At 40.5% G+C, this 18,299-nt stretch overlaps 1 protein-coding gene across 2 annotated transcripts in view; it reads right to left on the bottom strand.

Annotated features, from left to right (window-relative positions):
* The window catches only part of PEX14 (peroxisomal biogenesis factor 14), a 77,750-nt gene that overhangs the window by 12,811 nt on the left and 46,640 nt on the right, over positions 1 to 18,299 (bottom strand). For both annotated transcript variants that reach the window (XM_082777136.1, XM_082777137.1), the window contains one exon: positions 5,353 to 5,475. In XM_082777136.1, the coding sequence (XP_082633262.1) occupies positions 5,353 to 5,475 (123 nt within the window). The remainder of the gene's footprint in view (positions 1 to 5,352; positions 5,476 to 18,299) is intronic.

The raw sequence follows: 18,299 nt of genomic DNA, 5'->3' as shown, positions 1-18,299 counted from the left end.
AGCAGTATTTTGGGTTGCTGTGGTTGCAGCTTTGGAGCTTAGGCACATGATCAAATTACCATAACTTTTTAACTTAATGAGTTAAAACACGTCAGCTAAGCTGCAGTAACTGGCTGTGTACATGTCAGGATTGAAAATGATCCCTGGCTAGCCTTGCTGCAAACCCCAGTCCTCCACCCCACTTCCCACTCCTTGCTCTGCTCCCACCTTCGTTTCTGGTACCCGAATTCTCCTGGATGTCCAATTCTCTGCCTTGAGCTTCAAGGATCTTTCTGTGATGCTGCAACTCATTCCAGGCTGAGCTGCCTATTGCAAAGGGTTAATTAATCTCAGAGGGTCGGTGGGTCCAGCTGTGGCCTGTCCATGGCAGTCTGTGGCTGTCCCTGACTGTCCCCAGCCACAACGACCTCTGAGCAGGATGGAGAGACACCTGTAGCACCCCGCCTGCTTTGCCCTTTCACCTCACTCATCTCTCCCTCCATTCCTCTAATGCTGGAGCTAAGAACATTTTATTGCCCCCTGGTTTTCATTATTAATGAAAAGGGACCAGAATGATCTTTCCTAAAGTTCAGAGAGTCTATAAAGGCAAGAAGCCGAAATGCCATTTTACTCGTTTTAGAGATGTGTGAAATAATTCTGTCTTGTGGCAAAAAAAAAGTGAGGGGGGTGGAGAGGAAAACTGAGTGAGGGATACAGTAAAGGCTCTGTGCTGACCACATCAACGTTACGATGTTAGGAAGAATGTCACAGCTCTGCCTGAAATCCACATTCAATCTTCCTTTTTGTCTGCAGTGGAGGGGGGGCTAGAAGTTTCTCAGCTCACGCTGACTTTGCATATCCTCAATTTCCCCACTTATAAATTGAAAAAATACTCAGAAGTGAAAAAGCACTAATAGTCTAGATACTCCTGAGTTTAAGTACTGAAATCCTCCTGAAGGAGATACGCTGCATACTGGGGATATAACAAACATACAGAGACCCTCAAAATGCAGGTAGAAGTGACATGGACGTTTTCTCCAGCTGTAAATCTGTTTTTCTTTTTTCTGTAAGTATATTTAATTCTCACAACAGCAACTGTAAATTGCACCTCCAGAGCAAATACTCACTATTTTTAAGATCCCCATCTGCCTCAGAATTAGGTTTCCTGGTCTCAATTAATTAGGCCTCGTGCATCACTAGCAGCCATCACTGGCACTCACATTTAAACCCATCGAAACTGAGGCCAGAAGAGGTGATTTTTCAAGAGCAAACAGCAAACCCATACAAAGAAGTTGGGGAAAAAAATACAGGAGTCCAAATTCTTGTTTCTGTTTTCAACTGTAGGAGGAAACAGGATGTATTTTACAGCCTTCTCTCACCTCATGAAGACACAGGGACGGGAGAAGATATGTGGACACATGGAGAGAAGAAGACCCAAATGGCAAGAAAATCAGTCCTTGGAGTTCTGTTTTACACAGGTGTAAAATCTCCACAAAGTACCATAAACCCCATGGGTTAGAGCACAGACAATACCTGGATGATAAGCATGCAGCTTTGCACACCTAGCGCAGAAACTCCCCCGAGTTTGCATGTAATTACAAGGGTTAGAAAGGCAAAAAAATATACACACATAAACCCAATTAATCATTTAAATATTTAAAGTCAGATTTTTGTCCTCACTGCTGGATTAGTATATTTCATAACGCCAACAGCAGACAGCCCTGTTTTTTTACTGGGGGTTCATTTTAGAGCATGTTTAAACTAGTCAGATTGAGTGATGCTTCCAGCAACTAATCGCATGTCAAATAAAAGATATTTTATGTAATAAATTACCGCTACAAGTAATTCAAATGTCATTTATCAGTTTTATTATCAGTCAGGCAAAGTCTTGTTTCTCTATATTAATCAAATTCAAGCTTTTTTTAAGCTTTTTTTTTTTTTTTTTTTTTAAGCAGTTTTGACACCTCTTGGCAAAAGTACAAACCGTGGGGAAGGAATTACTCCTCCAGAACAGGGAGGAGAAATAGTAGAGATAATATTAAGCTGAAATACAATGTCTAGAAACTTTAAAAACTGAATTCTTTTCTCTTTCCCCCAAAAGTTACTTAAGGCAAACCCAGCAGTAACAGCTATTTCCAACAAAAGACTTGAATATTAAGTAATACCTACACCATCATTACAATTTCTGCAAAAGGAAGTATTTAAGAGGTATAAGTTATTTCCTGCAACTTTCAAAATGACACCAGCCTCAGTCAACTACAGCAGGAGTAGGTCAAGCAAATAAAATCAAAAGGTGTGTGTAGGGCTTAGTGCTCTGACTCACAAGAGCGGACACCTTACACCGGAGTTGCTGGCAGGATCACCCACTCCTTTCCTGCTGAATGAACTCTTGAGACAGTCCTGAAGCCATCCCAAACTTCTGCACTCCTAACCCATAGTTTTAACAAATTTTAAACATGAAGCAGTAATACCTTGGTGTAAGTGGGACAGAGAGAAATTACATTTCACAAGCCACTAGCCACTGCTTTTCAGCACTGCACCTCCTCAACCATTTCTTTTCTCTCCCCCCCCACTTTTTTTTTTTCCTCTGCCGACATAATTTTCTCTCTCTAGTCTTGTGGTTTAAAGGTGTCAAAACTAATCAAAAAGCCAATAACCAGAAGAAAAAAAAATCAAACCCAAAACGGTTTAGTCTTCAAGACTTAAACTCCAGCACATTAGATGCTGCTTCACAAGAAACTCAGATGTCTTCTTTAGAAAAAGCAAATGCAGCCAATAATCTCAACACTTCTTCCAGAATAATTTGTTCCCATCCACAAATCAACTTCTAGATTCAACAGTCTACCTATCTCGTTAGTCCTTTAGATACACTTTTGAACTTCAAACCTCAAAACATTCTAACGCTAAAGAATACTCTGTAAGAGCATAATAGATAGACAGGAAAAAGACTATCTGTCTTACACATGACAACGCCTGACAAATCTGTGAAAGAAAAATTGACTTTGTAAACTATCACAGAAACAACTGTCCTGGAGCAGATTTGGACCAATTCAGCAATATTCATTACAATACTAGCATCTGTTCAACAATAACCTACAGCAAACCCAGCACCTGAAAAAAGCACCGAGCCACATCTATAAGGACTCAAATCTGCGCCTCTGCACAGTCTCATCCTTCAGCTCTAGAGAAATTCACATTTTCTTCTTGCAGTTCTGACACCACGGAAAGCATTTAAAAGGAAAACACAGAGATGGATCCATCATTAACAACACCAGTGCTACACCAGTCAAGGACCAGAATTAAGCACAGATGACATCTAATCAAAACAAATGTTTTGGTTAAATGAATACCACATATATTTAGCTATTAATTCTTTTTATAGATTCATTTAAAGGTTAAATAGAAGGTCTACAAAGAATGGCTGGAGAGGGGAGGAACAATATCTAATCAACCTATTGCCACTGCTTCCCAGATGTTGTGGGTTGCTAAACAAGACTGGCTCACAGGCAAAAGCTTTTGGTTCAAATTACTTGAAAAGCACTAATCAGATCACAAAGCTAGAGCATACGTTTATAATCACAACCCCTAAAAAAGCTCAACTTTGGTGGTATTTTTCTTCACCTTTGGTTTCTGAGCATTACAGAATAATACTTTCACAATTCTCTTTGGAGATGTTACTAGGAACTTTAATTTTTAAATATTAGTTAAGATTGTTAGCTAATTACAAGAAATAGAGAGCTAGTGCTTTGAGGAAATCCAAAACAGTACAAGGGGAAAAAAATGAAAAAGCTGTAAGTGTTAACAAAAATGACAGCATTTTCCAGTTTGAATTGCACACTTCTTTCCTGCCTTACTTGTATTAGTGGAACACTATAAAATAAGAAAAAATTAACTCTTCCAGTATTTTGTTCTGATAAGAGTTTGCTGAACAAAAAAGGGATGGCACTAACAGGGATCTAACACTTTGATCAGCAGATTTTGCTTTTCTGGCATTTTCTGTGAACTGCAGGAGAGCAGTATTAGCCCGGGAGGAAGAATTCAGTCCTAGAGTTCACCAGTGCACCCAATACAGCTGTAAGAAATATTCCAGTTTTGAACCCAACACCAACACAAACATTTTTCTTCCCAAACTGTGGCAAACCAGAGCATTTCAAATCTCAGAGAACAAGCCTAGCATTATTTCTGACAATAGTGAAACTATGTCATAAACTAATAAACACAGCCCTATGTAGACTGTTACATTGGTCCATGTCTGAGCTCAAACTGTTTAGCAACAATATCAAAATCCAATTCTTAATACTTGGCAGGTAAGTGAAGTGCTTTTCAAACTGCCAGGCACACATGTGAGCTGAACAGCTTCTTTTGATGGATTTTTAATGGTGTGTACTTTGGTTTTTATTGTTTGGAGCTTAGATACTTTTTTGCGAGGTTTATTTTAAAATGCAAATATATATGTAAATTTTAAGTCTACACAGATTATGCTGGGACTTTAAAAATTCTCTGGCAGTGTATTTCGTACACAAAATCATACAATCTTATCCACACAGTCTACACAGAATTTCTGCTGTCACCCCTTACATTAAGATTGAAAATAGAAATCTTGTTAAAAATAAGCATCACTGTTTATTATTATTTGTAAACAGACAGTATTCTTAAAACTCATTGTGCCAGACACATGGGAAGTCACAGACTAAGTCCTGAAGACACTATATTCTGTTTTGTTGTTTGTGCTGAAAATACACCTCTTTCAATTAACCATTCAACATTAACTGATCCGTTGCTTGGCCAGTTAAGAAAATAAGTCCTTTAACTAAGATGCAAAACCTTGTGATCATGTGCTGCAGCCAGTTTAGTGAACAGACTCCATTGTTGTAATACCTAAAGATGTAATAACATTGCACTTTTACATCACCTTCTATCCAAGAATCTATCATCTCTATCATACATTAATGATCTAAATATTAGAAAGCCCTATTGATGAAGGAAGTATGACCCTTAGTTTTAGAAGGGAAGACTGAGTCCTACACTGGCTAAATGCTTTTCCAAGTCCTTACAGCAAGTCATAAGCTAATTTCTATTGACTATAACCCTTCATGCCAAGAGGTGTCATAGGCTAGTATTTATGATGCTTGTTCATAGACCATGATCGTTTGTATCAAATTTTCCTTGTGTAATATGGTCTTGTGGCTCCATCGTGTCACAGGCATCAACAGCTACGGAGTACATTCAAAGTAACATTCGGTGTCTGATTCTGACAAAAGTTACGGTATTATTGGAATTGAAACCTAGGATCTGGCACAGAAACGTGTGAAATTTTTGCAGAAATCACTGCAGAAAGCACCGTGACCAGATGTTTTTCAAGGGGTTACTTACTGTACACCATGGGGTGAGCGGGCTGAGCTGGCACCAGCTGTGGAGAAGGACCTGGGGACTGCGGCTCATCGGTGCTGGTGCCCGACTGCTGGAAAGCCAGGTCAATTTCTTCATCTGTCAGGCCTGGGGGAGCAGAGGAAATGAGATCAGTTTAGCACCTTTACCCACTTGATGCACGCATAATTAAATTCTCAAGCCAGGCAGAACCCTTTCAAGCTGCAAAGAATTTTGGCACCGACTTGAGCAGTACTGCCTCCCCAATTTTGGATTCACTGGAATCTCTCCCTCTCTCTTTCTCTGTTGCAATTTAACCTTAAGCGACAGAATATTAGCCTCAACGCTGCTTCCAAATGTGGCTCATTCAATTTCCTTAATTTATCCTTGAGTTTATTGCTGCTTTTGAAGTAGCTTTCTATTGCAATTCTCCATTCTTCCCCCGAAAAAAAGATACCATCAACTGCAAATGTGGCTCATTTTAATCTGTAATGGTGTAAAAAAAAAAAAGAGGGGAAAAAACTAACAATAATGCATGAAAACAGACAGGGAAACAAAAAACTAATTATTGGGTTAGACGACTAATTAGTCTAGATCGTTTCCGAAGACGGGAATAATTTGCTTTATTTTATGACAAATGCAGAAATAAAAAGAAAAAATCAGGACTGACTGTGATTAGTATGAATGGGACACAGAATGCAAGGAGGAAATAAAACTATAACAAAACAGATCAAAACAAGGCCAAGCCCAAACTTTCAGCTTAGCATTGCCCCGGCCTACTGCTGCCTGATTAGATTGCCCTAGGGCAGCCTGTTTTTTATTTCACGCAGAGCTGTAGTCACACTGCACACATGGTACACGTTGGTGCAGTCCCTCCTGCCATCAGGAAATGCCAGGATGACCATCTGTAATTGGCCACAACATATGGAAAGGATTTGGCCAACAAGGGGGAAAAGAAAAGCAGCTAAGGGATTCATGATGACCAGCATCTGTGAAGAAAGAAGCACAGCTGGATTATTTTTTCCAAGAGCAGAAAACATCCTCTAGAAAAAGAATTCGGTACTCAGATGGCAACCATGATGTGGGGCAGGAGAGCTGGGTATTATTTGTCTGTTATTCTCCTGCACAAAAGCAGATAGAAAGCCAGTGGCCCTGCTATGAGGAACATCTGAAGTGATTCAGGACCTTCTACTATACATACAGTGCACATGCAAAAGCCTTCAGAGACTGGAAGTGTGGATATGGATTTAAGGGGCGAGATTTAGAAGAGACAGACCACTTGATTCTCATGTGGTTGTTGCAGGGATTGAGCACAGCGAAGAAAATGGTACGAGTGCGACAGCAGTGGGAGCAAACAGAGGAATACTTTCCCTCCAGCACTTCCACTCGAGGTCCATGAAGTACTGCTGGCAGATGAAATTTCTGAACTTCAGCCTTTAAAACACTTAGCTCCTCAACAACACGGGGAGATGCAATATAGAAAATGGCCAGGTTTCTGGGCATATTACCAAAGCTTCAAAAATATTTTTTTTCACAATCTTAAACTTTACTGCTTACTGGGGGACTAGACAGAATAATCCATAGCACAAACAGTATTGCCAGGAATTAATATACAAGGCTGTCTCAGAACTGTTATTCAATATAACACAGCACTAACACGGTGCTTCTGAGCTTCAGAAGCCTTTATAACTATGAGCATTTTTTCCCCTATTCTTGTGGGTTAACTACTATTCTGTCCACTGTGCAGTGCTGATATGGATGTGCAGAGGAGTTAGGTGATTTCTCTAACATCACAGACTATTGTCAGTGTCAGAAACTGTACCAGAAATCTGAAGTTCCTAATCCCTGGTCCTGCAGTCTGATGAAATCACCCCTTTACTTTTATTTGATGCATGCCTCAAACAGTAAGGAACCCAAACCACACAGAATAGAATGGACTCGCAGTGAAAGTAATAAAAGGCACATGAACGCATCAACTCAGCCTACTGTTCTAGTCACAAAAACAATATTTATGGTGTCTAATCCATGTTAAAAAGAGAAATCCTAATAAGAAAGAAGCGGTTTTAACCAGCTCCTAATTATCCAATATAGGAGAAAGCATAAACAGATGCCAACACTGCAGATCACTAGCAACTATGGAATTTCATAAAGATGGAGCCAGACACACAAGACAATATCAGCTGCTGGCTGTAAATGTGGCTCCCACTAGAACGGGGGCATTTTGTTCTACTTCCATGCAAAGATAGCAAATCTGAAAATATTTAACATTTGGGAATGTATGGAGGTTATGAAGGATCCTTTACTCATTCTACAAAAAGGGCAGGAAATAATACTCACTGCTTCCCAACCATACTGCCCCCTTCAATTCTCGCCCTACTTGGGAAAAACACTAAAATCTTTCACAGATAAAACACACTTCTAGGATTTTTTCTGGTCTTGCCAACTAGTGACACTCAAATATCACTGTTTTTGTTAAAACCCTGCTACACGTTGAAGAAAAAGCCCATGTGAATAATAGAACAATGGGAAACCTTTCACATTTGAGTCCCCAGTATGAAGCCTGTACAAAGTAGAATAAGTAAAAAATGTTATTACCTCCCTGGACTATTCTGCCTCGTGAAGTCGTCTTGTTTGTCGTACTAATGCCATCATAAAATAGAACATCACAACTACCTCCCTTCTTAATTATCACAGAAGACCGGGAGCGCCGTCACCTTGAAACACCTCCTTTTTATTCACCTGAACAAGATGTTTTTAAGGCCCTGTCATCTTGGCCTCCAAGCATCAAGGGAATAATCTCCTGGAGCTGATTCCTTAAGCATACATATGGAGTGAGTCTACACTGCACTGAGGCATCTGTGGATTCAGAAATATACTCGTCTTCATGGCTGTCATTTCTCACACCCACTAACAAAAATGTAAAAGATATTCCAAGGCTGTCCTTGGGCATTTATAACTAACTCATCAAAATTCCCTTTGGATTTTATTTTATTTTTTCAGATTCACCACCTATACACACGTATGCATACAGTCTGAGTGAGTTTTCTATGCCCTAGATTATTCAACCTTGATGTATTAATTGCAAGGAAAAGTGAATATTTCTAAACCAGCTCAGAGTCATCTGTTCCAATATCTCATCTTGCTTTATTTTATTACATATTACATGAAAAATATCCCTGTTCTACTCATTATATTAATCTAGTAGGAAGTTGGTAACCCCAAAATAATACCACTTCCCTTGGATGCAAAAGCAGTGCTATGAAAACTGGAGCTTTGTGTCTAATATAATCCTCTCTCAAATAGGTATGTCAAGAAAATGACCTCAGTTTAACAGAAGAATTGCTCTAAATCCATTTTCTCAACACTTTGGAAAACAAACGTTTTAGTTCTTCTAGAGTTTCAGCAAGATCAAGACCATGCAGAATGCAAAAGGTTAAAAGGAACAATAAAGGAAACTGCCAATTGTAAGTGAATTATATTTGGCTTTGAAAGCTGAGCCACGGCTATATTATAAAAGGCATCTCTTTGCGTTGTTTACCATCACCCTGACTAATGCAGACCTTTTTTTTTGTTTTAAATAATCTCATGCAAATTAGACACACACTTCCTTCCAGTTGATTGCTATCTGCAAGGAATAATCTAACCGCAGAGGGTACTGAGCAAGGACTGAGCTGAGGAGAAGGATGCAAGGAAGCTGTCTTCACAGCCCTACAGAATGCAAACCTATTCCCTTCCCCCAACCATCCATCTCATTTCTCTTCTGTGCCACAGCCTTAGCAAAGAATTAGTCGTAATTTTCACAAAGCCTTAAAATTTCCTTCGCAGGCTTCGGGGTGTTGATTTGAATTATCCAGCACCCACAATTGTTTTGCATTCAAAGGTTCCTGCTGACCCTCTTTTGTGATTGTCACTGCTGCCACTGTTTTCAGGGATCACTCAGCCTCTGTAAATTGTAGTCAAACAGAGAATCGGGGCGAGTCAGGGAATAAAATGGGTTGTCAGAAACATCTCTTGATGCCTGCACCTTTGTTGTACAAAAACCTCCTTTGCCCAAGAACTTTTAGGACTTGACTGTCTGTTTAAGTCTGTTTACAATATCCACTGCTATTTAATTTTAGGGCTTCATGTACATCAAAATATTTTCCTCTTATGACCACTCTGAAGCAATGGAGTACTGTTATCCGTACCTGCAGATGAGGAAGTGAGACATGCAGATATGAGATGTGCTCCAAGGGCAGAACCAAACCCTGACCCAGTCAGAAACTAAAACTCAGGAGACGTGAGCGACAACTCTTTTTCCCATCCACTGAGCGTATAATTTTCTACATTCTATTCTCCCTTGTCTTGCTCAATCCAGTAACTCATGCAACATTTTTCCAAGCTGAAGGCAGCATTAGTTTTAAGGAGAAAATTTCTGGTTAGGAAGACAGAAAGTATTCTGCCATAACAGAGGAAGGTGGTGGTAAGAATTAAGTTCCTTTTGTGCTTTTCCAGCTTTATTACCGCTCTGACAGCCCGCCCTGGAGCAATCATCACACCTACCCTTTTGCAGAGACAAGCTGGGTGGGTTTTCTGTTGTTCACCCCACACATGCACACCCTTCTTATTCAGAAGAAAACAAACCAGATCTGGACAAGTTTAGCTACAACAAACTGTATGGCTGCACCAGCTTTGGGCGGAGAAGCACATGACTAAAAGGAAGACCCACTGTAGACATCCTGAAATGACATTACACTTCTGTTCCTGGAAGCCACGATGTCAACCCTGCTCAGAAAGAACACGGCCACATTTTAAAAGAATCATCATAAAAACCTTCTGGGATCTGATCCAGACTAATGATTCCACCTGTTCAGTCAGCTGCACGCGGTGCTGGGTGACTCGTTTTGTCAAATGTTAATCCTGTGGTCTATTCTGTGCTTAGTTTAACACATTTCAAAAGGGTCAAAAGGTATAGGCTCCTGCTCCATTTTCTTCCACATGTCCATGTTCATCAGGCTCTCACAAGGCCAATCCCAACCTAACCTCCTAATGAAACCGAAGGTCTCAGGAACATCACTGATTTTTTATTTTTTTTTACCCTTCATTTACACTAAGACACTTTATTTGAACGTAAACATCCTACTGCTGCACTTCCAACTCAAACACTGGGGAAAGGAACCCAAACATCAAAGTGAGAATGAGTTGTCTCAATTGTGTGGCAGAAAAATGCAAACATAGAAATCATTTCAAAAGTTACTTGAAAGGGCTTTGAATTCTTGCAGCTTTATTCATCTGGGGGACTGCTAATTCTGCAGTTCCAATCTTTAAGAAACATTATACGCTTATTATACTTACATTAAATACATCAGGGTGCCTAGGCAGCATTTAGAACTGATAAAGGTGCTCTAACCTCAGCAACACTGCACTGAAATGAGGAAGGAAAACCCAGCTGACGATACAATGCTAAGAACTACATGGAGCCAACCAGCAGAGAAAAGGTTAAAAACAAAAAAGTATTTTGGCATTACAAATATAAATAAATAAATAAGCCTGGCAGCAGTTTCTCTTCCTGGCCAGGCTTTTTGGAGTCTATAATAAAATGAAGTGTAATGGAGGAGAGGAGGGCAATGTCAGAGGGTGAGGGTTTGGGAGAGAGGTTGTTAAGTATCTCCCTCTCCTCAGCTGTGTTTACTCCATTTACAGGACCCCAGGTGATTGATAGACAAAAGAAAAGCAAGCAGATAGTAACCCCCCTCCGGGAGCATCAGTAAAGAGGATAACTCCCAACATCATCCAGAGCCCCAAACTCTCCTCAGGCCACTTGTAATTAAAAGGACAGAGCAAGATATGCAAACCAGAGAAAAAGTAAAAGAGGAATTTTTTTATTTATTATTAACATTTTGTTGGAACAGTAGAGTGCAATAAGGACTCTCAGAGCCGTTAAAAGTCGTCGGGTGACCTGCAGACCCCTATTTCCCAGAGCCTTGTATAAAATTGAATTTTTTAAACATAAATTACACGTAATGACGACACTGTAAAAACTAACAGTAATGGAAAGCTGTGCTGTATTTCATTAGCCTGTATTATTCCGTGCCACCTGATCCAGCCGGGCCTTGTTTATGAGTTAGTGTGTTAGCAGATGCCGATGGAAGCATTTGCTTCGACCTTGCTCTTCTCATTGGGGCATGAAATTACGACGGCAGCACCTTGATATTACAGCCATAAATACAGTAAACTGCAAATTTAAGCCAACGGCTCCTATTGTCTCCGAACATAAAGCTGATCGGTATTTATTTAAAAGGAGAACGAAAAAAAATATTATATATCACCTTGTTTATGGGTCCAGTCCCCCCCCTCCCCTAATCTGCCTTATTCACTTGGTTAAATACTAAACAAACAAACTAAATCCTCCCTATTTTCTACTGATTAAATATTCTCCTGAAATGAGTATTGTCTTCAGAAAACTGGATCAAAGTACTTCCACTCTGAATAAGAAAGGATGACCTGCTTGCTGAGCATGTTTTGGAATGGAAAAAACAGGAACAAGTACTACAACTTTTCTTCTCAGTTTTCTATATTTGAGAAGTTCAAAATATACAAAGAAAAAGTTGCTTCTGGTCACTCTTCCGTGTGTGTGTGTTACATGTATGTACACGCACCCAAGAGAGAAATGTTTCCGTCCAGTTGTTGCTTATTTAAAAATATCTCCCTCGTTAATACTGTTTCAAATGGAGGGGGAAAGATACAGAAAAAAATGCAGTGAGATTAATGGGAGGAAAAAAAAAAGAATGCACAGGACTCCTCTGTGCCACAGAGAGTGGGGAGGATGCCTCATTTTCCTATGGGCATTTAGGGTAAATACCCCTGTTCACTGACAACATACCCACTAAAATTTATTAGGGGGAAAAAAATCAAACACAAAGGCAAAAGGACATTGTAATATCACAAAGCATATCACAGCATAAATCACAGCATTATAAGTCAGTGCAAAATGTATTTCACTGGTAGTTTCAAGGCAGGGAAGGTACAGTTTCACTTGCAGTAAGAGAGGTCAGGTCTTCCTCTTCTAACGTAGAGAAACCTCTTTGCTCCTTGCCCATATGAAGTATGTTATCTCTGTTCCACACAGGAAAAAAGGAAGGCATGCCTTACGTAAAAGCTCCCAGTACTACAGTGTGTATTTCAGGGGCAAAGCACCAAGAGGAGAGTATGAGGAACAACATGCAGGACAAAATCGCTGGATAATGGGACTCAGACCCAGGACTCTGAAACGCAGAAGTCCTATTAGATGCAGTATCACAGCCTTAACAGGATTTGGACGCCTCATTTTTGAATTAATCTACAATAAACCTTCAACTAGCAGACAGCATAATTCAACAGGCACAATTTTTGCTTCACAGAAAGTTCAAACTACAAAAAGGGCAGCCAGCTACATGACTCTAAATCAAAGAGGACATGTCCAGAAGTCCTCAGAAACCTGAACTGCAGGACCAGAAGTTTTGTTACAAAGCCCGGTTAAATTCCTGCGTAACTAGGGCATGCAAAAACACATTGAAACTTCAGTCTTGGGTATCTTCTTCCAAAAACTTGTCTATTACAGAGCCATTCTAGGAATACCACGATCAGCAAAAAAAAGAGAGAAGAAATGAGTCTTTCTGTAACATAAATACAGATCTCTCCTTCTAAAAATAGGGGGAAATTTCCTTCTATCATCATCTACAAGTCTCTTGCCCGCAGCCTTTCCTTTCTATTATCATACAAGCAGAAGAACAGTATCTGATAGAAAGCCTCTTTTGAGTGGGCAATGGTAGAAGATGTCTGCACCTGCCTGTGGCACACTAGTGATGAGGAGACAGCACATGGAGCTGAGTTGGAAGCCAATTTTTAACAGGGGAATGCAGGACATCCAATTCAGCCAGCACATGATGTAGGAATACCATGTGAAGACCAAAAACCTCTGCATATTGTAAAAGATTTTAAATGAATATCTACCTCAGGGTTTGAAGGCTTTGAAGACTCCATGCCAAGATGCCAATTCTGGGGTAATTTATCAGGAATGGAATATTACCAAAGCTCTGTCATTTGTTTAAAAGAAGCCTGCATAGGGCAGAAAATCCAGATAATGGAAGAGACGCTACTCTAGTAACCATAGTGCTGTCATAATTTGTTACCACAACTGACAACCTCCCTAGAAATAAAGCTATGCATTCAGAGAAAACAAACATTAGATACACCAAACAGGTAAGTTTCCAAGCATACCCCAGCCTGTGATCTGCAAATGTTATTCCTGCAGAGAAACAAGTCTCATGGTGATGGTTCCTGATCCTCATTACTGGTATATTATAATACTCCTTAGAGGCTCCAAAAGGCATTCACTGCACCAGGCACTGTGCAGAAACAGAGTAGAAGGCAGCCAGAGCCAAAGCCTCACCAGTTCATGTGAATGAGACAGGCTGGAAGGAAGAACACTGCATGCATAAATGAAGCAACTTAACCACAGTACACAGGAGGTCTATGAAACTCCCATTCTATTAAATTGAAAAACTGCAACAAAAAAGCATTCTATAAATGTGAAAAGATATGTATTTCTTCTACAGGTTCATTTCCAAAAGTAGAACAGTTTGGAAGACAGTACTTAACTTCAAAAACCTAGTAACCAGACTTTATTAACAAAACTTACCGCAGATTTTAAAAATAGCAATCTCAGAAAACGTTTGTGCTTCATATACATTTACTTTATGTGAAAGAAAAATATTTTGTTAAACAGCTTGTTGAGCAATAGTAACAAAACGATTGGCCTTTGGCTACTCTTTGATCTGTGATAATATCTTTAGGAGCTTTTTAAGGGGAAAGCAAGAGGTTGTCTTAAATTCGGGAAAGGTAAAACACTGGCAGTATAAGAGTTTTGGTTTTGATCTGCCTTCAGAACTCCAATTTTAAACTGTATTTCCAACTCAAATGAAACAACTTGAACTAGCATGTCACAAGAATTCTGGCACTGAAGTAGAAGGAGCCAGCGTGGAAGATCTGAAGGCAACCAGACAGCTGCAACACCAACATCTTTGTTATTGCAGCAAAGAACCACCAAGCCTTTCAGGGGCACAAGCCCAAGTATGGCCCCTATTAGATCTGACCTAGAAAACTGGCACTAATGTGAACTAACTCCAGATTAGAAGCCATTGACTAGAACAGAGTGGTGTGAAATTCTAGAAGCAGACTCTTTTTTTTTCCCCAACTCTGAGTTCAAAAGAAAGTAATTGTGGATGAGAACAGCACATTCAAGCCACCATAAGGAATTCTTTAACCACATTTGTCATGATATCCAAAGGATGACCTCATTTTATATACAAGAATGAAAAAATCTGTCCTGATGCACCGTTCACAGTTCTTTATATTACTCTGGAATTACAGATTGCCCTAAACACCCACTAACAAGTGCATGTGCACATTTCTTACCTTAGACAATACCCATCAGCGTACCCTCTACAGGCTAAGATGGACTGCAATGTAAGGAGCAACTTGCCTTGATGTTATTTACTTCCTCTTCTACTGTTAAAACTTTTAGCTTTAGAAAGGAACAGAACAAACCCATTAGTCTAGACTGATCACATGAAAAATCATACAGAGGGTATACTTAAGGAACTTTCAGCTTTTGAAGAAGACACAGAATGGAAACGCTGAATATGCAGCACAACAGAGCTGCTGTGCCCTCTGTCAGAAAGCATTGCTCTAAGGAGCACTGAGAACAGTACCTACAGCTGCACGTTCCTAAGAAAATGGGTAAATATATGGAAGTATGAATGAGAAAATATATGGAAATGTAATGAAACGAGTGGCCAAAAAGAAATGAGTAGCCACGAATGCAGAAATCTAAGTGCTTTTTCGGACAGACATTTTCTTCACAACCTCACAGAGTGACTTTGCTTCTGTAACCCAGTTTCTATGAAGTGGAATCGATGTTAGACACCTAGGAGTCAGGTATCACAGCACTGAGAAGATAAGCACAATTAAGAAAAATACATCTAAGTACTACATATTTGATTATTATGGCACAAACGTTTCAGGTAAATCCGGTTTGCGTTTCCCCCAGAAAGACACAGACACTAGCACACTATTATAAAAAGACATGTCAGCAAGTATTCATTACAGATTATAAATCACCCTCGTTCTTCTTTCTTTTGTTTTAGAGAAATTTTTTTACATGCCATTAAAATATTGTTTGCTGAATGCTACTACAAAGCTAGCCACCTGTAAAATTAAAGGCTGATGCTGCCAATAAGTGTTGAAATACCTTCTGTTTAAAAGGCAAACCTACTTTGTAATTTTTAACACAACTGTATAAATATTTCTCCACCCACCCTTCACAATTTTGTTGGTTACACTGCGTCCATTTAGACAACAACCATCTATGTCATCATACAGGATGTTAATCTTGGGTGGAGAAGAAAGGAACAATAGCAAATGAACTTTTAAGAAACCAAGATTATACATTCAAGCAGGGACCTTCACGATAAAAGAAGAGCGAAGACAAAAAACATTAGGGGACAAGTCAACAAAACAGCAGAATAGTTTCAAAAGCTCATTTTTCATCTTTTGGATTGTTTATTGTTATTTTTTTCTCCCCATGTGCCTTCAGCAGCTCTTCAGAGTTCTGGAGAAAATTAAAGGAGTCTGGATAAAACGCCCAAAGGACAACTAATGCTAACAATACTAAAAATAACGAGGTTAAGTGGTGGAAAAAACTATGGTGACCACACACGGAGAACTGGAGTGGTAAGGTACAAAAGGAGTTTCATCATTGCTCCCTCAGGACATGCACAGAACATACTAACTGCTTCTAGTTCTCTAGGGTTCCGATTACCATGCCAAACACACCTCCAGAGTTTCCTTATTAGTATAATAAAAAGCCTCTACACATTTGGGTTCTATTCCCAGCCTTGCTATTGACCTTGGGTAGGTCACTTAACCTCCATCTGCCTCAGTTTCTACATTTGTAAAACAGGAATAATATTACACAACATCCTTTGTACAACGTTGGAGACTGACAGGACAATTATCATGTACAAAGCATAACTGATGGTTTTGAGAATCTATACATACATTATGTGTATTTGAGCTATGTAAGGCATTTGTAACTTATTCAAGTAACAAGTTTAGACATTTTTTTTTCTGCTTGCAGATCATCTTTGGTAACACTTCTGGATTTCCGCCTCACATCGAACTACGCAAGTACCCGAATTTGTGCTTTGCTTCGGCTGGTTGCTAAAACACCTGGCCTTTCTCTGGTCTCCCTTTGCACAAGCATTGCTCTCAAAATCCAGTTACTGGGGTTGCATGTTCAAAATGGGAATCTCAAAGTACATTTTTTGAAGACTGCTCTCTTCCAGTGTCTCACAAAAGTTCCAGCCCAGGAGTAAAACAGGAGTGGCTACACAGAATTCACACAGAAACTGGAAGGAAGATTAAGAAACATTTGTGGGCATGTTACTGCAATATAACGCAAGTCAGATCAGTAGGTGAGGCAGCTGGAGCAGCTGAAAAGCTTGTGACTAGTATCAGCACATTCTCTATGAGGATACCCGTTGGAGCTCCAGGGTCAGGGGATATCCCCTAAACAAAGGAATCACCTCACAAATAAAAAGAGAGTGAAGAAAAACGGGAAGATATGTCCTTCTGGGCACCACCTAAGAATGTGTCTCCTCTACAGAATGCCAAAGCAGGAATCAATATCATTACAAGGAGCTACTCACAGAGTCAGGGTGAGCGATGAAGGGCCAAGGACACACTTTGCAGATCCCCGTCTGTCCATCTAAATCTGCAAACTATGGCCCCAAGGCACAGGATTCAGGCCAGGCCTCACTGGCACGCTACTGCAGGGAAAGGTGCTGTCTGAGGTGGCATTTAGGGGCAGATCCCTGCGCAGCAATTTCAGCCCTGGTGCCTGAGGAACAGCAGCCCCTGTGTTCCCCAGTGCCAGGCACCCACCACAGCAGATGAAGTTCATCAGAAGGACTCCGATTTCCCCCCCATTTTTCTTTTAGTGCTACTCCGGCCTGCCTCAGGAGGCCTACCATGAAACAAGCCCTCCCTTTCTGACAGCACCTGGGGCCAGGCGAGGCCCTGACCCTGCAGGTACCCGGCCAACGGGGGCAGGGGCAGATCGCATTCGATCCGACGGGGCAGGCGCCGGTGCCGCCACCCTCCTGGGTATTCTCACTACACACAGCGCCAGCCCCAGCTCCTGGGCTGCACACACACACACACACGCACGCACTTGCTTTACCCGACACTGAACTCACACCTCACAAACAAATTATTTAACTACTCTATCCCCCAAGGAAGCCGGTGATCATTTCAAATGCAGCTCCCTGCTCGTCTCTCACATACACGCAACGGCCTGATAGGTTAAATGCTGCCGTTTAATTACAGTAATGGAAGCTGCTATTTTTTGGTTCCCTTGAATTCTCTCTCGCTCTCTTTTTTAAACACATACAGAGTCATCTTTTAAACATGTATTTTATATTTCTGAGTTTAACAGCTGCATTCTCCTGGTTACTTGAAGTGCAGGAGCAATGGTATTCTGATACTCCTCACCTCCGAGCAGCTTACCTTTTAAATAAAAAGAAGACAGGCTGGGGGAGACGCTGGAGGAAGGAGACATGCGAGTGCCGCAGAGGCCAGCCTGCCCCTCCGTTTAACTTGGATGGTTTGCATTGGTTTTGTTGAATACAACCAGCTCAACCCCCACGCCCCAAAGCAGCTGGGGCCTGGGGAGGATAAACATGGGAGTGTTTTGAGTAATTTTACTGAAAATGCAACATCAGTTCACCACGCGGTGTAGCACAGAATGGTTATCTATTTATGGGACTGGGAGTCGGGATTATCTCGGATCTAACTGTTCTTGATGCCTCTGACTCAGTTTCCCCCATCTAGAATGGAGATGGTAATTCCTCTGCTTCCCACTAAAGTCTGGA

The sequence above is a fragment of the Aythya marila genome (genome assembly GCF_965140915.1).
Source record: "Aythya marila genome assembly, chromosome: 21".
Taxonomy (NCBI): domain Eukaryota; kingdom Metazoa; phylum Chordata; class Aves; order Anseriformes; family Anatidae; genus Aythya; species Aythya marila.
The sequence above is the reverse complement of the archived record's forward strand: the minus strand, read 5'-3'. Positions and strand labels throughout refer to the sequence as shown.